The following is a 23073-nucleotide window of genomic DNA, read 5'->3' as shown; positions in this document are numbered from 1 at the left end:
CAAATCAATCTTTCAAGCCTGAAAGCTTTAAGCCCAAGCCCAGTTTGTTTAAACCCAAGCCCAAATCAAACCCAACCACTGTTAACCAGCCCAAGCCAAAATCGGAGTAATCTTTGCCTTAAAACAAGTTGACCTTTTCCTTCCTTTTGGTTTAATTGTCTATTTTCTAAATTAATGTTAACTTATTTTTGTGTCCTTAGATATTTGTCGACTTATTTTCCCTTTTTACCCATGGAGTCTTACCTGTCAGCAAACCTTTCATAGCATATTACAAGCTCTTAAGCACATAAATGCCTAAGTGGGCTAATTACATACCCAGATCATAGCAGTGACCCCTAGGATTAAGAGACTTTCTGAAAAGCATAGTTCCTCTAGAACCCATCATAGGAGGTGTAAAGATAATTATCCTCCAATGAACTGTACCTCCTATTTGAACTACAAGTTAATGCTAAGCCCTCTTCTGCTTAGTATGGTACCCTCAAATGCTAAGTCACAATCAGAGTGTTCTAATTGTATGACTTTTGGTCACTTGATTGCAGATTGTCCATTACTACCATACAGTATGGGGAACAATAAAAGAGTAGATGAAGGTTGTAATCACAAAATTAAGGAGGTAGTAGAAGAAAGGAATTTAGATCATTAACCAAGAAGGGCCTAAGCATGAAGTAATGGGAGAAATTGTTATAGCAGTTAAGGAAGTTCCTACGGATGTTCAAATAGAAGTTTGTCAGGAAATTTAAGAATCTCATGATGTTTTCCCTGTGGAATTCCTAACGACTTTTCCCATTTGCTTGATATTTAACATCCCATAGGTTTTGTCTTACAAGTGATCCTTCCTACTTTACCTTACCCTAAAAGGAAATTCATTAAACATTTTGAGTTAGATTAAGCAATCAACAAATTATGAGCTAGTTCACAATGATTTAATGTGGAAGACATTCACATTTCTAATTTTCCTGATATTCAACATCCCATAGATTTTTTCATGAGTGATCCTTCGTACTTTACGTTACCATAAAAGGAAACCAATTGAACATTTTGAGTTAGGTAAAGCAATCAACAAACTGTGAGCTAGTTCACAATGATTTAACGTTGAGGACATCATTGCATATAAATATCATTCTGTTCCTCTCAAGGAACCTCTTGTTGGCCCATTCTATTTTTCTCAGCAAACTTAGATCACCTTTCTGCTATGCACACAAAGGTAAAGTTGAAATTATTCAGGTTTGCAAAATTCTTTTACTAGCGATGGGCAGGTTCAAATTTTTTCTTGTTTGATGGGTGAATCTTCCAGATTTAACTTGCTGTTGGATTCCTAAAGAAGAACTGCTTTGACCCCGCTCTACTGGAGTTATATAAGAGGCAATAGGATTTAGCTATGACAATAGTGAGTTGTTCTCATTTTGAGCAAGTTGGTGTTGATTACAATCCTCAACTACCTGCGACATGAGTCTATAGAAAGCTTGATAATGGGTTCTTTTTCCAGACAAGGGGAGAATGATGAGGAATTAAAAGTGTTAATTTTTTTAATATTTAATATTAGCATATATTGAATTTACCATATTTTCTTTATGTTTTAAATTCTTAGACTTTTATCTTTTAATTAGGTTTTAGGTTTTATTTACTTTGTTGAGATAAATTTAGTTAGGTTATCATTTTTCAGTTGGGATTTGATTTCAGCCCATAAATAGGTACACAATTTATTCAGAAATTCACATGCTTTTGATTGATATTAAATAAAATTGGTGAATTCTCTCCCTGATTATTCTCTCTCTCTCTCTCTCTCAGCTTTTGCTTTTGTTTGATTCTTATTCTTGTTGCTCTTTATTTTCTAGCTGTTTCACATCAGTAGCCTGTTGAGAAACTTAAGCCATCTTTAATTGATGGAAACAATGAGGAATGTGTTAAACACTTACCAAACCACATTTTCACATAGTTACAAATATTGGACCAAACCCGCGTATATGGTTTGGGTAAAGTTACACCTTTTTGATTAGGGTTTAGGCCTGGTTTTAGTACCTCTAAGTTGAATTGTGTCATCAATAAGAAGGTAGAACATCATCCCTTCTTGTGTGATATGGTGTATATGGAGAAAAAGATCCAAAAGAGCCTTTGAAAGCGTTCAATGTTCTTTGTATTCTTAAAAGTGAAAACACCTCATTTTTCCTTTTCTTTTTGGTATTAAAAGGGGAATCTCCTTTTGTATTACCTCCTTTTCTTCTTTTATAGATGAGCTGTCTGCCTGTTTCTCGTAGTCAGATCAGTTATTTTGATTTTAGCTCTTGTAAAGGCTCATGCTTTTATGGTGTGCTTTCACTATACCAAAAAAACACAGTTTTTTTTTTACTTATTAAAAACAAAGAATATCACAGTTAACATAAAAAATGAAAAGGTGGAGATAGCCACCCTTCTAAATATGCAACTGACTGAAGTATTAGACTATTTTGTTTTGTTTCATAAAATAACTTTATTGCACTAATGATGGGCATGCTTAGTGTACCATCAATAAAGTGCCAAGGGTACTAAGTTGGTAGTTTCCCTCCTTGTTCATTGATAAAAAAAGTTGTGGGCTGTATCTTTTTTAAATGCAAACTTGATCCATTAGTATAGGAGAAAGCATCATCATCTCATGAAAAACCCAGCAGTTTCCTGCTACTATCCTCAATAACAATGCATTCATAAGAATTAGCGAAAGCACCTAGGAGGTGGTAGTTTGGACTCCAAGTCTGATTATATATTCCTTTTGACACTCATCAAAACATGTTCTATTATTTTTCAGTTTGTTTGAATTGGGGCATTAACTGCCTCTGTGAAGCTGTTTTCTGAGGACGTTGAATAATTTAATTTTTTAGCATATATATGGTGAAAGCATTACATATCTTTACATCTGCCAAGTGACATAGTACAAAAACTTTTGGACTGGCTGCTGAAATTTGGTCTGTGTGCTAATGTCAGGCAAATGATGCACAACTTAGTACAATGGTGGCAGAACAGGTATTCTCACCCTATGTCCTACCGCATAATTCTGGAAAACTGGTCTCTTTTTTCAGTTTGTGGGTCCGATTCCTTTGGGCTCTTCGTCTTTTAGTGTTTAGTGCTTTTTGATAAATGATATCATAATTGTACTAATGTGTTTAAGAAACTTATTCCTGGGGCTACAGGTTGAGCAGGCACAAGCTGGGCTAGAATCACTTTCCTTGTCTCAAAAGACTATAACCCAACTTCGTGAGAATTTTATTTCTATTGAAAAGTACGTATTTGTCAAGGCATTCCAATTTCCCAATCAGCTTATTGCTTGTCTAGAGGATTTCATCATATTTACTGTTCCTTTAATTGCTTAATGTCCATGTAATATGAGATAGTGGGCTTGATACTGTTCTGAATGCTTCCTTTGTGTGCCAGGCTGTGTCAAGAATGTCAAACGTTAATTGAAAATCATGATCAGATAAAGCTCCTTAGTAATGCAAGGAATAACTTGAACACAACTCTGAAGGTAAAATAATTTTCTTCTGTTATGTGAAGCTTCTGATTCAAAATTACCATATATGTGGATGTTTACACATACTTCAATGTGTCTAAGATAAAAATCCTGGATGCTTCCAATAAGGTAATTTCATTTGACTGCTTGATGTAATGTACTCTAGTGGAGGGGATGACATACATTGTATTCACATGTTATTGGTCGTTATGCTAAAACCTTTTCAAGTAAATTAAGATCCTATAAACTTTACATTGAGAGGCTAAACCTTTTATGAGCTTTTAGTTTTATTTATTGCTTTTAGTGGCTCTTATTGAAGATAAGATATTTGAGACATGATTAAGACTGTTTGGTCATGTGAGAAGATTCAGAAGAAGATTAATAAGGGCTCTTGTGAGGAGAGTGGTTGAATGGAATAAGTATATAGCTAAAGAGGTAGAGGTAGAGGAAGAGGAAGACTAAGAAAAACTTGGTGGGAGTCTCATAGGCATGATCATAGTTACTAGGTTCCCTCCTAACCCCATGGAAATGCAACCCGAATCACATGTTCTAGATCATGGTTCTTTTATGTCCCAGCATCGTGAGGAATGCAATCTGGATTCACAAGAATAGGAATCCCAACTGGTGCATGAGTTTAGTTAAAACAATTAAAAACTAGGAAAGAAACTTAAGGATGGAATAATTTCAAAGAGAATTAGGAAAAAGAAAGCTTTCCTGCCTCGCTTTCTTTTATATTCTGTTGCATTTTGAATTATGTTCAAGCCTAACTTTGTTTGTGTTGGATTCTTCATTTGATAAGTTGTACAAGAACATAGAAAATAATTCAAAACAAAACAAAACAAACCAACTTCTATGTGAGCAAAGTGTCAATCTAAATTTCGACTAAAGTACAACTATAAAATGTACCACAACCCTGTACTTGTTCCATACCAATTAAGCCTACCCTTTTTCCTACCGCAAACTTAGCATACTAATGTACCCCATGCTTGTTCCATACCATGACCCAGAATAAGAATATACCACATTCTTGGCAACTATGGATATAATGTGAATTATAAGGGCCTTATAGAAGATAAGGTCATAGATAGAAATGAACGATGAGCTAGAATTCATGTAGCTAACCTCACATAATGGGATTAAGTTTGATATGTTGTTGTTTTGTGTGGCTTTCATTTACCATCAGATTTTGTGCTTTGTTCTTTCTTTTGTAGGATGTGGAGGGCATGATGTCAATTTCTGTTGAAGCTGCTGAGGCACGTGATTCTTTGAGTGATGATAAGGAACTCATTAACACTTACGAGGTAGAGCCACTCTTATAATAATCAACTAAGCTAAGTAATTCAGCACCTTGTGTTTGGAGGATTAATTATATGTTTCTTAATTTTCAATCCTCACATAGAGGTTAACGGCTCTTGATGGAAAGAGAAGGTTTGCTTTAGCAGCTGCAGCCTCTCACAAAGAAGAGGTAGGCAGACTAAGGTGAGAATGTGCTCCTTTAAGTTGATTATGGTGATCACAGTTCTTCAATTAAGTTCAACATAAGATGCAAGTTTCTATTGCTTGAGAGATGTGTTGATATACTTTATAGATGTAATTATTAGAATAAGAACAAACTCAAGTTTGCAAATCCTGTCCCTTTGTTCTGTTAAGGTGCTCAACAATTTTGTACAACCTGGTTTGAAATATAGAATGGTGGTGTCAGAATGGCTTGTCTACTACTTGGTTTAGGGGCCTGTGGAAATAGTCATCTATTATTAGTAGATTTGTTAAGATTAGGAGCGCTTTTGATAAGTCAATCAATGCTTTCTATTGCCAATTCTCGCCCGCTCACTCAAAATCAAACCAACAACAGAAAATATGCAACTGTAATACAAGAACATAATTGATTAAAGAAAAGAATGAAAAAGATACAACCAAACCAACACAAGAGGCTCGCGATATATCCTGGTTTAGGCTACAGAAACTGTTAGACCGGGAGGTGCTATGACACACGCCTAGAGGGGGGGTAAATTGGATATTTTAAAAACTTAATTGAACTTGAAAAACTTCTTGATACAAATTGAGATTTTAGTGATTTAAAACGTAAAGTATATAAAATGAAAAATGTAAATCAAGAAAGATAAATCTGTGAATCAAGTGAGGAATAAACAAATGCTTGGAAAGATAAAGAGATCAAAGAACACAAGCACACAAGAACACCAAGATATATAGTGGTTCGGCTTAACCCAAGCCTAATCCATTACCTTAACTCATCACTAAGGATTTTCAAAACAATCCACTAAACCCCCCTACTTAAACCAAGTAGGTCCTCTAGTCCAAGACTAGGAATTACAACCTCTTGCTTATACAAGCAAGCCCTTTAGCACCCAGCTAGGTATTACACCCCTTGCTTCAACGAGCAAGTCCTTTAGCACAACAAGATAGGGAAATAAAATTGATACAAATGAAAGAGAGAAGCTAAGAGTTAACATTCTTAGTTACAAGTTCTCTCACAATGAAAATTAGGCTTAAGAATAGATTTCCAATGATAGAACGAAACCTTGCATAGAAAAATATAACAATGAAAGCATAGACTCTTGTAAAGCTCGAATAAACTGATTTGTAATCTCTAGATCAACTCGTTTCCGTTCATTAGCCTCCTCAAGTTCATCCATGACTTGTATTTATATGCATCCCAAGAGCTTTGCCCGAATTAGCCGTTTGTGACCGTTGGGATCTGAAAAACTAACTATTGGAAGCTTTCTGCGAAAAGAGATAGTCGACAGAAGATAATAGATAGTCGATAGAATCAAGTAACAAAACAAAACATAATTGACAAAACCATGCCCATAGTCGACAGATTAAAAAATATGAAGAAAATATATGTCATCATACACATAGATAGTCGACAGAGCAATTTTGGTAGTCGACAGAACCAACACAATAGTCGATAGAACAAGATATAGTCGACAAAAGTTTGGGCATAGTCGATAGATCATAACCCATAGTCGACTATCCGTAGGCATAGTCAACAGAACAAAAGCACATAGTTGACTATTCGTAGGCATAATCGACAAAACAAAAGCACATAGTCGACTATTTATAGGCATAGTCGACAGAGCATATACACATAGTCGACTATCCATTTGGAAAATCTGAACACTTAACATTTCTTTTGAAAGCAAGTTGAGATTATCAAAGAGATATTTATTTTGAATTTAAACACACTCAACCTTACTCCTATATAGATTTTCATAACTTTGCTTCAAACTCATTTATAGATTTGAAGATTGATTTTCATATAGTCATTATCAAAACTATTTTATTTTCCAAGAGTAAAATATCAGAAACAACCCTACATCCAACCACAAGTTCAAGAGCAATTCCACTAGAAATCCAGTGAAAACAGCATAAGATCCCTATCCTCTATCACATGAGTGCACTGCACACACTGAGATTACAAAGAACTCTTTTTCTCACAAAGGCTTTCCTCTCTTTTACAGCAATATCAGTCGCATTCAGAGACAAAGAATGATCATTTGTTATGACCGACTGCCTCGCCCTACGCCTTCTATTTATAGAGGGTTGAAGGTGGTAATTACAAGGATATTTTAGCCTACACAAAGACTAAACTAACCCTTATAATAAAACGCCTAAGCTAGCCTCTTCCTAACTTAGAATTTCCACTGGCTTCCATTCACTCAAGGGATCTCCTATTCTTTTAACTTTCTAGATAAATTTCTCAATGCAAAACCGAACAAATCTCCACTATTTTGCATGAGTAACTTCTAGAATCTGGCTCCATCAATTGCTCTCCTTTTGGACCTGCAAAGCAAACCGATCATTCACAAATACAAATATGTAAGAGCCTCAAACAATGATGTAACTTAGATATATGTACTGCTTTGGTGAACATATCAGTAGCATTTTCCTCTCCTACTACCTTTATCAAATCTATTCATTTCCTTTAAAGTACTTCTTTGATAAAGTGATACCTAACATCAATGTGCTTAGTTCTCTTTTGGTGTGCTTGATTTCTTTAAGATAGCCTTAACATTTCTCCCTAGGAGTTCACTGACTAAACCTCTCAACCATAGGCCCTCATTTATAGCTTTTGTAACAGCTATATACTCAGTCTTGGTAGTTGAGAGAGCCACTACCAATTGCAAATTAATTTTCTAGCTTATGGTTGCATTCCATAGCTTAACTATGTACTCGGTAGATAACCTCCTTTTGTCCAAATATGCTGCATAGTCAGCATTAGTGAATCCTAGAATATTAGGTTCATCTTCTACACTAGCTTCACCATAAACTAAAGTCATATTCATTGATCCTTTAAGGTATCTAAAAATCCACTTAACAGTAGTCCAATGCTCCTTACCCGAATTAGCTATGAAACTGCTAGCAACACTTATAGCATGAGCTAAATCCGGCTTAGTACACACCATACAATACATGAGACTACCTACAACATTAGAGTAGGGTATTTTGTTCATTTCTCTCATGCTTTCTTCATCACTAGGTGATTGGTTGTGGGACAGCTTAAAATGCTGTGCAAAGGGAACATTTACCTCATTTGCATCGTACATTTGAAATCTCTTAATCAATTTCTCTAGGTATGCCTTTTGGGATAGTTGGATTAACCTCTATTGTCTATTCCTTACTATTTCAATCCCTAAAATCTTCCTAGTCTCTCCTAGCTCTTTCATCTCAAAAGCTGATTTTAATTGCAGCTTTAACCTATAAATTTCCTTATCTAATTGAGTAGTAATCAACATGTCATTGTCATGTCCCTAATAGTAGTATAAGGGCAATATTGTAATAAGGATTTAGTACTTGTTAGGCTTATAGTTGTATTGTACATGGGTGGTTGTATTGCACATGGGTGCAATGGCTGTGAGGCTATAAATAAGCCACTGTTGTAGGAGAAGGATTACGCTTGAATTGATGAATTGAAATTTCAAACTCTATTCTCTCTCTTAATTCTCTCTCTCGGCTCTTCTTCTCTTCCCTCCCCATTTCTCTCTATTTCAGTTCTAAATCTTCCTCCCTTTCTGCTTTCTCTTTCCTAAATCCCTCCAAATTCCTATCACAACCCTAGCTAAACCCTAGGGCTGTGACAAATGGTATTAGAGCAGTCATTCCTTGGCTGTGGTTTTGGAAAATCAATAGTGTCCGATCAGATTTGAAGTAAGCAAGCCAGATTCGAAGCGGAGCAAGATGGTCATTAAAAGCGAATTCAAGCAACTCTTAGCGGAAGCGAATGAGTTGCAGAATTCGGCGATTCTAGTGATACAAGCGATTGTTGAGGAGCTGCAATAGTGTTGATCGAACTCATAGGGAGCTCCAACAGAGTCGATCGAATCCTCAGAGACCGCAACAGAGCCCACCCTAAGATTTTGATTAGTCTGACTATAACTGAGCGGCAGTCCTCAGCTGTTGAATTGGATCTGGACGATTCCGTAAGGTGATTCCGACCAGAGCCAATCATTCCTCAGTTGTAAATTCAATCGTTCGTGTAAGCGAGTTGGTTGATTTGGTCGGTTGTAATTTTCGTTGCCGATTCATAGCGAACCCATCATCAATCAGTATAGAGGAGCGTTCACGATTGGAGTGGGTCGATAGGTGAGCATACCTGAAGCGTCGCGAACAGATAACGCTTGCTGTTGGTGAGGGAGTCTGTCGATGACGGTTGGGTGAGACAAAGGCGCTGATTCGGGCGAGAAAAGAAGGCACGAAGTGGAAGTGAGTTTGGGGGTAGTCGTTGATTCTCAGCAAACGCACATAGAGCTTGGGCTATCTTAATCCCCTACAATCTTGTGTGGAGAACGATTAGTGCAAGAGGCTGACGGCTCGCGGGTAAGACTCTAATCGTGTCCAGAATTGAAGATGAGCCAGCTAGGAAGATTCACGATGGGAGCCTGTGGACGGTGATTGGGTAGCGATTACACTAGCGATCTTGAATTCACTTGAGCGAGAAGAAAGACATGCATGCGAAAGAGGCAGCAAATCAATATTGGCTATCGCGATTTTGAAGGTGGAACGACAAGGTGAATTGCTGCTGTTTTCCGAATTGTTGTAGTCAATCCAGAAGGTGAGGCGATCGCTTGTTCTGGGCGGCTAATGTGAAGCGGAAGAGCAGGTTGTTTGCGGCTATTTTCCGAGGTTGGGTAGTGTGGGTCAGCAAGCTGAAGCAAAACAACTAATTCCAGCTTTCGATTCCTCTTACTGCCGCTAAATTCTGTGGGGTCTCGGCTAAGAAGTGCGAAAATTCCGGTATCTAATTCCAGCAAGTCTCGTAGCAACCGGGAGTGTAGTTTTGAAAGCATTCCTAAGCCGTTGAGCCTCAGCCATTGCGTGACAGAGCAGGGGAAGTGTGGTGAACCTTGCTGAAGAACTGAGCAGTGGATTTTCTGTGTTTGAGATTTAAGTCGGAAGGAAACAAGGTTGATCGGAAATTGACAACAAGTAGTCCAGGGTGTCTAGGGTGCATTCACATCGATTATTGGCTGTGATCTATATTCAGAATTTGAAGGAGACTCCTAGAGTAGTTTCGGTGATTCGCAATTGCTGCGTTTTCGATTGTGATTCTCGACTGACAATTAAGATAGTCTAGAGGACTCTTGGAGGCCGATCAAGTCGCTCTAAGTGTGCAATTTTTTCTGCTGTTATAATAAACTTGGTCTTGAAGCATAATAGTGGCTGTAATTGCCACTTATTGGATCAATTTTAGAGGTGATTGGGTGAGGCAGATATAGAAGGAAATTAGGATGGAAAGAGCTGTTGTTTCTTGGCCTATTGTTTTTCCATCCAGTAAGATTTCGGCCAGGAGGAACAGTGCACGAAGGAGTCCAATGGAATCTCAATTGCAGCAGAAGAGTGCTTCATGTTCAGCTGAAATGGGGGCAGCCAAAGAAGGCTGCATTTTCAGTTGGCAGCCAATTGGACAAAGGAACAAGAAGTGTGGTACATGAATTGAGCAAAGAATTCGGCCAAATGATACGTGAAAAGTTACAAGAGTTTGCAATGATACTATCTAAGGAGTATCATTACAGTTTTCTCGCCGAATACTTTGAGGATTATCATGGGAGTTTTAACAAAGAAGACTTCCTTAAAATGGAGCAGCCGAAGGAGAAAGCAAGAAGTCGAGAAGCGGATTCACTACCTATTTCCAATATGGAGTGGAAGAAGTGTACCAGTTCCAGCAGAATTATCAAGAAGGAATGCAACATTAGTGATGATATTGGTGGTGAATAGCATTATCCAAAGAGAATCTGTGATGAACAGATTAATAAGGCAGCATTTGAGGAACTGATTGAGGAAGCTAAAGCCAATCCCTTACCTCTGGTGATTAGAGCAGGGATGGAGGGATCGAATGGTGTTCTGAATCAGAATTCTATCAGAAATAGAATTGATGGTGGAGCTTCTAAGGATACTTTTCCATTGCCTATGGTTTCGGATAATGCTGAGGATTCCTTAGCTAACGAGAGGGTGAAGACAACACTAACAGGAGAAAGTTTTGCAGGTCTTAATTGCTGTCACCATGTTGCTGTCATTTCCAAAGATGTAAACCAGAATGCAAAAGGTGCAAACCAGTTTTTTATGTTGGAGGGAATAGAGGTAAACAAGACAGGTGTTTCAGATGATTTTTCTTCCAGCCAAGGGAAATCTCCTATGAGTTATGACCCTATTAGGCATTTCCCTCCTCAGCAACAGATTCAAAGTTGTGAGGAATCTTGGCAAATGGTTGTGACGAGAGGAAAGGTAAGGAAGATAGATGCAGCAGTCAAAAGCTTGACCATGGAGAACAAAGTTGTTGCGGCTTTGCGCATTATTGCTACAGATGGCCAATTGGGATTTTTGCCTACTGCAATGACAGATGGGGTGATGATGGAAATTAATGTTGCGACAACTCCTAGACTTGACATTTCTACATTGCTGCATTTTAAGGCGTTTGCGGATATTGTTGCGCAAAGTGATGAAGAATTAAAGTACATGAGAACCACTGTAAATCTGTTATGCATACAGAATTTTTTCAAAACTTTTCCATCCAAGTTGTGGAAGAGAAGGAAAAAGGATATGGAAGCTATGGAGGTTTGGCATTTCTTGGGGACAAGAAATGTTTCAAGGCGGGGGGAATTGTCATGTTCCTAATAGTAGTATAAGGGCAATATTGTAATAAGGATATAGTACTTGTTAGGTTTATAGTTGTATTGCACATGGGTGGTTGTATTGCACATGGGTGTAATGGCTGTGAGGCTATAAATAAGCCACTGTTGTAGGAGAAGGATTACGCTTGAATTGATGAATTGAAATTTCAAACTCTATTCTCTCTCTTAATTCTCTCTCTCGGCTCTTCTTCTCTTCCCTCCCCATTTCTCTCTGTTTCAGTTCTAAATCTTCCTCCCTTTCTGCTTTCTCTTTCCTAAATCCCTCCAAATTCCTATCACAACCCTAGTCAAACCCTAGGGCTGTGACAGTCATTCACATAAAGAAGGAGATAGATAGAGATTTTAGATGAAATATGCTTAACATAGACACAACAATCAAAGGCACTTTGTCATGAACCTAGGGTTTAGCCTAGGGTTGGATTGGAAATTAGAAGAATGAAGGGAGAATTTAGAAGAAGAATAGGGAAAATTAGAAGAACTGAAAGTGAGGGGGAGAGAGATTGAGAAAGAGAGAATTTAGAGGAAGGAGAATCAGGGCATTCAATTATCAATTCAAACATGATTCTTCCATCCTTAGCTAAGGCTTATATATGGCCTAATAGCCTCCCACATGCACCTATGTGTAATGTAACAAACAACCCAACTGTCTATTAGCTAAAGACAAAACCCTATAACAGAAAATACAAAAGGAAATGTAAATTCTTACTATTATATTTACTAATCTATTCTTGGGAAATCCTTAGGGTCATGACACACTTCTCTTGAAGCCTTGGTTGATCATGAAAGTATCAAATTTTCTATACTACTGTCTAGGGGATTGCTTAAGTTCATATAAAGACTTCTTTAGCAAGCATACTTGCTCCTTCTTACCCCTAACCTCAAATCCCTTAGGTTGATCCATTAGAATATCATCTTCTAACTCACCATGAAGGAATGTAGTGGTCCCATCTGCTCTAGGCTTCAGTCCAAATAGACAGTCATAGCAAGTAAGATTATAATCAAGGTATGTCTCACTACTGGTGAGAAAACCTCATTAAAATCCACCCCAGCAACTTGGGTGAATCCCCTTGCTATCAACCTAGCTTTATACCTAAGTTTTTGCTCCTTACTTGCTCCCTATTTAATTTTAAAGAGCCACTTACAGCCTACCACCATTTTACCTAAGGGTCTATCAACCAAAACCCAAGTCTTATTTTTATTTAGAGATTCCATTTCTGATTTCATGGCATCCAACCATAACTTGGAATTCTTTGATCTCATAATATGAAAGAGGTTCATCTCCAGCTATCTCTTCTGCACTTATCAGTGCATAGGAGACTAAATCAGAATACCCATACCTTATAGGAGGTCTAACCTCCCTCCTTTGCCTATCCCTTGCCGCATTGTACCTTCCTAAACTAGGGGAACTATCCGAACTTGAAGGTCTGGCACTACCTGAAGGCTGGAACCTCTCAGAACTTGAGGGATCATCACTGTCACTTTGCTGAAAGCTATCTAAGGTAGGGGAATCAGGATCAGCACCATGCTGGTCCATAGACATAGGAAAATCAGCACTGTTAGTGTGCTGATCTGCTGCAAATCCATGGGATTATCCATGGCAGCATCATGAACTTGCTGTTCCATCTCAACAGCCTTGATTTTTTTCTTTCCTATCCTTTTGAAGATCTACCTTATCATCCTTTAAGAAAGAATCCTCACTGAAAGTCACATCCCTACTCACCAAAGTCCTTGGCATCCCTTCTTCTAGGGCCCATAACTTATATCCCTTAACCCTGGTTGGATAACCTATAAATAGACACCTTTTTGCTCTAGGCTCCAATTTCCCTTGCTTAACATGTGTATAAGCAATGCAGCCAAATACTCTTAGATGCTCTAACTTCATAGGGTGTTTTAAACCCTGTTGCAGCCGAAGATGACCTATTAATAACATAGGCAGCTGTTGTAACAGCTTCTCCCTAAAATGATTTGGATAACCTAGCATGGATTAACATGCATATCACCCTTTCTAAAAGGGTCCTATTCATTCTCTCAGCTAGGCCATTTTGCTTATGGTTACTCAGGACTGTTAAATGCCTAAGGATGCCATTTTCTTTACACATTGAGGCAAATTCTTTGTTGCAAATCTCAAGTCCATTATCTATTCTAATGACCTTGATTTTCATACCTTTTTGATTCTCTATTAAGGTTTTCCAGGTTTTAAAAGTTCCATTTTTTGATTTTATTACTTATACCCAAACCATCCTAGAGAAGTCATCTATGATTGACAAAAAATATCTTGCCCCACCATGTGTTAAAGATTGACTAGGGCCCCCACAAATCTGAATGAATATATTCTAGAGGGGCTTTAGATATGTGGTTTGCTTTCTTAGGGAATTTTACTTTAGAAGACTTACCAAAAATACATGTCTCACATTGGTCCAAATTTGTTACATTTCCAGCCCCTAGGATACCTTGTTTGGATAATTCTCTAAGGCCTCGCTCACTTATGTGAGCCATCCTATAGTGCCACAATTTTGTTTGATCATAGGTTCTATTTTCACCTATAGCCACCTCACCACTTAAAGTGGTTGCTTGCAGCACATATATCCCATTGTGAAGGGCAGCTTTCATGAATATAAGGGCTCCCTTCGATACTCTTAATACTCCACCATGCCCTTTATAGGAATGACCACTCTTATCCAATCCATCATGCATCCTCAATTTTATGTCTCCTATCCCTTTTATAATACACTCGTGGTTGTCCCCTAACATCACATTTCCACCACCTATATTGTTATAGTTTAGAAACCATTCTCTATGGGATGTCATGTGAAAAGAACAACCTGGGTCTAAAACCCACATATCCTTACCTTCTAGGGGGGCGTTTGTTAAAATGAGCAAGATAAGAGACATCAAGATAAGTTTGGAATACTTTTCGAATCAAGATATGGAATGATCAAGATAAGATTGAGAAACATTCCAAGATTTCTATCAGACTGTTTGTTAAATTTTTTGGAATCTACTAATAATGGTACTTTTTCTTTTTATGTGTTTGTTAATGCATATTGTAAAAACTCTAGGAGAAACTTAAATATATTTCATATCAAAACTATGAACACAAACAACTCTCTTATAGAGAGAAAATACAACAACAAAAGGAAAGATACAAGAAAGGAAAGGACAGATAATCAGCAATAAGGAAGAAAGGAAAGATATATATAAGATTCTAATTCTAGATTAGGAATTAATCCTAACCAAATCTCCATTGCCTTAATCTTGGATATCCTCATAATCCAACACTTTCCCTCAAGCTGGAGAGTGTATGTCAATCATTCCCAGCTTGCATACTAAATCCTCGAACTTCTTAGCTGCAAGCCCTTTAGTTAACACATCCGCCACTTGGTCTTTAGATGAAACATAGGGTATTTTGATCAAGCTTGCATCCAACTTCTCTTTAATGAAGTGCCGGTCTATTTCAACATGTTTTGTCTTGTCATGTTGAACAGGATTATGGGCAATACTGATGGCTGATTGGTTGTCATAGAACACCTTGATTGAGCCTTGAACCTTGATCTTCAAATCTTCTAGGATGATTCTTAGCCACAACACCTCACATAGTTCAAGAGCCATCGCTCTAAATTCAGTTTCCGCACTTGATCTTGACACAACACTTTGCTTCTTGCTCCTCCATGACATAAGGTTTCCACCGAGAAATACACAATATCCACTAGTTGATCTCCTGTCAATAAGAGATCCTGCATAGTCTGCATCTGTAAACCCTTTAATATCCAGCTCTTCTCCTGAGTTAAACAAGATCCCCTTACCTGGGGTAGCTTTCAAATAGTTTAAGATCTTCCTTACTGCCTGCATATGTTCTTTTGTTGGGTTGTGCATGAATTGGCTCACAAGGCTAACTCCAAAGGCAATATCAGATCTAGTGTGAGATAGGTATATCAGACAGCCTACCAGCCTTTGGTATCTACCCTTATCTACTAGTTGACTATTAGGATCAACTCCCAACTTGCTGTTAGGCTTTACCGGCACATTAGATCCTCTCCCTCCTGATACCCCTGTCTCAGCTAACAAGTCCAGCACATATTTCCTTTGGGAGAGAAATATTCTAGCCTTCGAATAAGCAACTTCAATCCCTAAGAAATACTTGAGAGAACCAAGGTCTTTAATCTCAAATTCCTTGGCTAACTTGTCCTTGAGAATCTTCTGTTCCTCTGCATCATTCCCTGTGACTATTATGTCATCTACATATACCAATAGAGCGGTAACCTTTTCTTTATCTGAATGCTTGAAGAAGAGTGTATGATCACCCCTGCTTTGGTTATATCCCATATCTGTCATGGCCCTGGAAAACCTACCAAACCATGCTCTTGGTGACTGTTTGAGCCCATAGAGTGTCTTCCTTAGTCTGCACACTTGTCTTGCTTCCCCTTCTCGAAATCCAGGGGGCAATTCCATAAAAACTTCTTTGTCCAAATCTCCATGTAGAAATGCATTTTTTACATCCAACTGTTGTAGGCTCCATCCAAAATAAGCTGCTAATGATAAAAGAATTCTCGCAGTTGCCATTTTTGCCACAGGGGCAAATGTCTCAAGATAGTCTATGCCATATGATTGAGTGTAGCCCTTGGCAACCAATCTAGCTTTGTATCTCTTTAGGGTCCCATTAGCATTGTATTTGATATTGAAAATCCACCTGTAGCCAACTGGTGTAACACCCTGTGGTTGAGGCACTAAGTCCCATGTATGGTTCTTCTTCAAAGTTTTCCTCTCCTCCAACATGGCTTGCCTCCAGTTCAGATCTTTTAGAGCCTCCTCAACTGACTTGGGGATTTCAATGGAGTCCAAGGATACTAAGAAGGTCCTGTGATTCTGGGAAAGACGATGATAGGACAAGAAGTTGGTTAATGGATGTTGAGTGCAACTTCTTTTCCCTTTTCGAATGGCTATAGGTAGGTCTAGGTCATCAGGTTGAACTAAGGGTGAAGATTGAATGGGATTCATACCTTGACTAGGAGATAATGATGGTGCATGCTGGGGCTGTCTACGTTTGAATACATAAGGAGATCCCTTATACCTGACAAAGGATGACAGCTCTTGAGTATCTGATTGCCCCTACTTCTCAGTCATACCTTGATTGAGGGTTGATTCATGACTGCTATTTGGAGATTGAGGAGAGATAATAGGATGGCTAGGGGGCTGAGAAGATGTAAGAATAGGTTGAACAGAAGGAAAGAAAATGTCACTATCACATAAAGGGTTGTCACTAGAAGGGTGGTCACCTTGAACCAAAGTCTCCCCTTGGGGACTAGCATGGGATGAGCCAAAAAAAGGTGTAGATTCTACAAACGTGACATCCTTGGAGACATAAAATTTTCGAGTGATAGGATGGTAACACTTGTACCCCTTTTGAGTGGGTGAGTATCCAAGAAAAACACATTTGAGTGCTCGAGGATCAAGTTTATCACGGTGTTGTTTGGGAATGTGAATAAAGGATACACAACCAAACACCCGAAGGGGAAGAGGGGAATGTAAGAACTGATCAGGAAGGAAAGAGGATAGACAGTGTAAAGGACTTTGATTTTGTAGCAACTTGGTAGGGACTAGATTAATGAGATAGGCCGCTGTAAGGACTGCTTCCCCCCAGAAAGATTTAGGAACATTTTGATGATGAAGAAGAGATCGAGCCACATTAAGGAGGTGTCTCATCTTCCTTTCAGCTACCCCATTTTGTTGGGGGGTATCAACACAAGAGGATTCATGGATTATTCCTTCTTGTTGGAAATATTGATGCAAGTGATGATTAAAATAATCCCTCGCATTATCAGTTCTTAATCGTTTGATAGGTGAACCAAACTGAGTTGCAATTATTTTACAAAAAGTGGAAAGAACTGAACTAATGGTGGCCTTATCTTTTAAGAGAAAAACCCAAGTCATACGGGTACAATCATCAATGAAAGAGATAAACCAACGAGCCCCAGAACAATTAGAGATTTTAGATGGTCCCCACACATCTGAGTGAATCAAAGTAAATGGTGTAGATGAGATTTTATTGTTAGGAGGATAGGACACATGATGATGCTTAGACAGAACACAAACATCACAATGAAAAAGACTAGGATTTAAAGATGCAAACAATGTAGGAAACATGGATTTTAATAGAGTGAAAGGAGGATGACCCAATCGGTAGGTTGCAGCCATACATCCCTATAATTGGAGGTTGATTGAGATGAGTAGGCAGCAGTTGGAAGCTGTTTCTTTGTAGGATAAGAGTCTTCCCTCATCAGGTAGTACAGCCCATTGCATTCTCTAGCACACTAATCATCTTCCCTGTTGTCATGGCCCGAAATTCACACAAATGAGGGGGAAAAATAGCCCGACAAGTCAAATCTTTGGTTAGTTGGTGAATAGAGATAAGATTGGCTGATAAACTAGGTACATGAAGAACATGTTGAGGGAAAAATGAGAGTTTAGAGTTACTGTACCCTGGCCTAAAATTGGAACAAATGTTCCATTGGCTATTGTGATTTGTTTAGAGGTGGAAAGAGAGTGGTAGGCATAAAAAACATGGGAATGGGGTGTCATGTGATCAGTGGCCCCAGTATCTAGAATCCATACATCCTGTTTATCAGTTTTAAAGGCTGGAAAAAATGCTGAATGAAGGCAGAGTTACCTGAGGAGTCTTTGTGTGCAAGAGAGCATGTACCATCTTGTAAGGTCTTGAGGAACAGCTTCAACTTAGAGATCTCTTCAGTGTTTAAAAAATCAGCACCTAGAGCAGGCTCACTTTGGGTAGTTAATACCTCTTCTTCTTGACCCTTGCTGCATATATATGCCTGATTCTTGGCTGCCAGATTTTTAAAACTTCCCAAACGATTTAAAACCACTTCCTTTCCATGGAGCTTGAAGCAAGTCTCTCTAGTATGTCTTGGTTTATTGCAAAAGGTGCACCATAGTGCCTCCTTATTTGCAGCCCGAGACTGAAATTCTCCCCTTCCTGCTTTCATCCTTGATCCACCTCCTTTGTTGGACACCATGGCTGATTTTTCTAAACCAGTTTCAGTCACTACAGCAGCCCTTCGATTGGAGATCATGGCTGATCTTTCTGTTCCAGCTCCATGAAGCATTGCTGTCCTTCGATTCTCCTCACTTCTAACCATAGCGAAAACCTCATGGAGAGCTGGAAGCTTTTCTCTCCCTAAGATTTGCACCCGAACTTGATCAAACTCTGAATTGAGGCCTGCTAGGAACTCAACCACTCTATCTCTTTCAAATATTTGACTAAGAGTTGCAGCATCAGCACTGCATACCATTTTAATATTTTGATAATGGTCTAACTCTAGCCATAAGCCACGCATCCTATTATAGTATTCAGTAACACTCATCCCCCTTGTTTAGTGCTACTAAGTTTAGTTTTAACCTCAAATATAATTGATGCATCATGAATTTTGGAATAAGTCTGCCGTATAGTTTCCCAAATCTCTCTAGCCGAACCCAAGAACATGTAGTTTTTACTTACCTCGGGTTGCATGGTATTCCAAAGCTATGACATGATTTGAGCATCTTCTACCTCCCATGCTGGAAGTGCAGGATCTGTTCGTTTTGGAGGAGCTGAAATCAAATGGCTGTTTTTTCCTTTACCCTTGAGGAATGTTTGTACCAGTTGGGCCCATTGTAAATAATTCTTACCATCTAATTGGTAGGATTGGTGGATTCTGGGCAGCTCTCCAATCCCTGATCTAGTTCCGGCTTCCATTGATTGAACCATTGGAGTTAATTCTCTAGTTTTCAGATTTGGAGTCACGCTTGAAGGTTCGGACATGGCTGTTCCAAATGGAGAGGATGAGGTCGGATGCGATGAAGGTAAGTTGAACACCAGGGATGAGAGAGAAAAATGTCGGAGGGCTGATCTGGAGAAGCTGGAGGCGAGAGGGTGGCGCACGCGCTGACGCGTGTGGTCGGAGACGAATTGGGCAGTGGCGCGTGACGGCCCGTGAAGGATCCAACAGCGGTGGGTCTTCGGTGGTCAGCCGATCTGATAGTGGCGACCTCAATGACAGTGATGGAGCTGGTGGCTAGACAGTGCACTGAAGGCACTCTTAATAGGTTAAGACCGATGGTGAAGAGGAACCCAATGAAGAGGTGGCGGCTGATGCAATGAAGGCACTAGGGTTTTAGTGTATCAGCCTATTAGGCTCTGATACCATATAAAAACTCTAGGAGAAACTTAAATATATTTCATATCAAAACTATGAACACAAACAACTCTCTTATAGAGAGAAAATACAACAACAAAAGGAAAGATACAAGAAAGGAAAGGACAGATAATCAGCAATAACGAAGGAAGGGAAGATATATATATAAGATTCTAATTCTAAATTAGGAATTAATCCTAACCAAATCTCCATTGCTTTAATCTTGGATATCCTCATAATCCAACATGATAAGTACTAAGATAAGAGTTTTTTTTAACCAAAATATCCCTATTACCAAATTCATTCAAAATTGTTTGTTAACATTAACAACAAATTTATGATTAAAATAGTATTTATGATTAATATGAATTGTCAAAAAAATAAAAATAATGTTTTATTTTTTAAATCCATGCTTAAAAATAGATTTAAAAAGAGTTGAAAAGAAGAAATAATTATTGTTGGAATTATAATAATTCCACCTAGATAATTAAAAATGGCCAAAATTGGTGAAAGGAATTGTATTAGTTAATAAAATATATATATATATATAGAGAAATTTAAATTTTAAAAATCGGTGAAAAGAATAATGTCAATTAAATTCTAAAAATTGTCAAAAACATATGACAATTTAAAAATGTATTAAATAATATTAATTATAAGACTTAAATGAATAAGTTCTTTTAATAAATTTAAAATTTTAAAATGTATTAAATGACATTAACTATCCTACAAGGGGTTTATAGGTAATTGAGGCTTATATGCAAAATGTCAGATAAATTTATTTGAGAGAGGAGGTTAGATAAATTTATCTTGAAAGAGAGAGATAAGAGGTTACGTGAGGGCTTTTTTGGAGATGGTTAGATAAGTTTAACAAACATGTTAAAAATGCCAAACATCCGGAATGCTTTCCATATATGACATTTTCTCCCTCTTATCTTGGTTAACAAACACCCCCTAGGCAAGATGCAACCAATGCATATGCACTATCATAGTCATACTCATATAGGGAGGATGAAATTTCAAAATTTAATTTTTCATTAAATTCATTCTTTCTCTTAGGGTAGATTTCATAATATGACTCTGTTCATGGCAGTGATAACATTTAATTTGTTTCCTACCATTCTTAGACTTGGACCTAGACTTCTCCCTAGACTTAAACTCTCTCTTTTCGGTCCTACTTGTAGCAGTTAGGACATCCCCGACTGAACCTTTCCCTTCTAATTTCTACTGCAACTCCTTAGAGTTCAATGCCCCGAAAACATCTTCTAGGGATAATTTTTCCCTACCATGCTTTAATATATCAACAAAGGTTTCATATGTCCTTGGCAAAGAATGCAATAATACAAGGGCTTTATCTTCCTCATCATAGTTAATATCTATGTTTTCTAAGTCAATACATAGTTTATTAAATTCATTTACGTGATGTTGTAGTTTCTGCTCTTCTTGCATTTTAAATGTAAAAAATTGTCTTTAAATACTGCCTAAGTGACAGAGTTTTTGTCATGTAAAGACTCTAATTTAGACCATAAAGCCTCAGCCATTTCCATCCTTGAAACTTCCCTAAGAACTTTATCTCCTAAACTTAGAGTTAGAGTATTATAAGCCCTTTTGTTGATTTCTTTTCTACGCTCACTAAGATCCTTTTTCTGTTCTTCAGTGGCACTCTCGAGTAATTTCTTATCTGCCTCTAAGGCTTCTTCTAATCCCAAGTTTCCCAACAACGCCCTCATTTTAATTTTCCATAGACCGAAATCATTAGAACCATCAAATTTCTCTATGTCATATCTAGCGGAAGAGGGTGTGGAAGCCATGACAGAGATTACGACTAGTGATTTCTAGGGTTCTTGGCAGTACTTGAAAGAGTTTTTGGCTCTGATACCAATTTGTTAAGATTAGAAGTGCTTTTGATAACTCAATTAATGCTTTCTACTGCCAATTCTCGCTCACTCCTCACTCGAAATCAAACCAACAACAGAAAATATGCAACTGTAATACAAGAACATAATTGATCAAAGAAAAGAATGAAAAAGATGCAGCCAAACCAATACAAGAGGCTCACAATATATCCTGGTTCAGGCTGCAAAAACAGCCCTACATCCAGCCACAAGTCCGAGAGCAATTCTACTAGAAATCCGGTGAAAACGGTATAAGATTCCTATCCTCTATCACACGAGTACACTGCACACACTGAGATTACGAAGAACTCTCCTTCTCACAAAGTCTTTCCTCTCTTTTACAACAATATCACTTGCAGTCAGAGACAAAGAATGATCATTTGTTATGACTGACTGCCTCACTCTAAGCCTTCTATTTATAGTAATTACAAGACTTTATTTTTTAGCCTACACAAAGACTAAACTAACCCTTATAATAAAACTCCTAAGCTAGCCTCTTCCTAACTTAGAATTTCCAGCCGCTTCCATTCACTCGAGGGATCTCCTATTCTTTTAACCTTCTAGACAAATTTCTCAATGCAAAACCGAACAAGATTTCAGTGGTTTGGGAATTTGAAGGCAGTAGCTAACTTTTCTCCACATGATAGCCTAAAAATTATCAGATGATAATGATGATAAAATGTTCAGAAGATGTTAATTTAATATGTTGATAATATTGTTCTATCCTGAAAGGTTGATGACATATTTATGTTGGATTTAAAATGTGGAACATTTCAGAGAATATTTTGAAGATGTAGATCGTTCCTGGGAGACATTTGAGAAGACGTTGTGGGTTCATATGTCCAACTTCTACAAACTCTCTAAAGAAAGGTATGCTTGATTTGGTCTGGAGAATTTTTGAAATTTTGTTCTGAAGTTCTTGCATCTGAATAATGACTTTTGATTGTTTTGCACATTTTTTTAAATCTAAGAGTAAACTTCACATCTGATGCTTTTGCTCAACCAGAACAATTTGTCTGAAGTCCCTCTTTCTTTTTCTATTCAGGTAGAAACATATGGACCTTTACATAAAAATGAATCATTGATTGAAGCCCTTCCATATGCTCTATGATATCTAAATTGTGTGGATGCATGGAGGCAATTCAAATAATTGATCAAATTGGGACTTGTACCATTTTATTTAGTATTTGATTTTTGGTGCCTCTTGATAGAGAACAACACAGCTAGCTCATCTTAATTTGGTGAAAGAGTAACTGGATTTGTGTTATTCTAAAGATACAGATGGTTATTATTTATCCTTTTATCACCAATCTTTATCTTTTAGTTAAATTACTCACATTCACCCTTGGAATGAGCACGGATCA

At 37.9% G+C, this 23073-nt stretch overlaps 1 protein-coding gene across 1 annotated transcript in view; it reads left to right on the top strand.

The window, feature by feature from the left end:
- LOC127798927 (exocyst complex component SEC6) overlaps nt 1–23073 on the top strand; it is a 105566-nt gene that overhangs the window by 9666 nt on the left and 72827 nt on the right. Inside the window, exons 2-7 of the mRNA XM_052332579.1 lie at nt 2956–2994; nt 3162–3250; nt 3403–3493; nt 4690–4779; nt 4878–4957; nt 22487–22579. Coding sequence (XP_052188539.1) covers nt 2956–2994; nt 3162–3250; nt 3403–3493; nt 4690–4779; nt 4878–4957; nt 22487–22579 — 482 coding nt within the window. The remainder of the gene's footprint in view (nt 1–2955; nt 2995–3161; nt 3251–3402; nt 3494–4689; nt 4780–4877; nt 4958–22486; nt 22580–23073) is intronic.

The sequence above is a fragment of the Diospyros lotus genome, chromosome 4, assembly GCF_014633365.1.
Source record: "Diospyros lotus cultivar Yz01 chromosome 4, ASM1463336v1, whole genome shotgun sequence".
In the NCBI taxonomy this organism is placed as follows: Eukaryota; Viridiplantae; Streptophyta; class Magnoliopsida; order Ericales; family Ebenaceae; genus Diospyros; species Diospyros lotus.
This window is presented reverse-complemented; position numbering and strand designations above follow the sequence as displayed.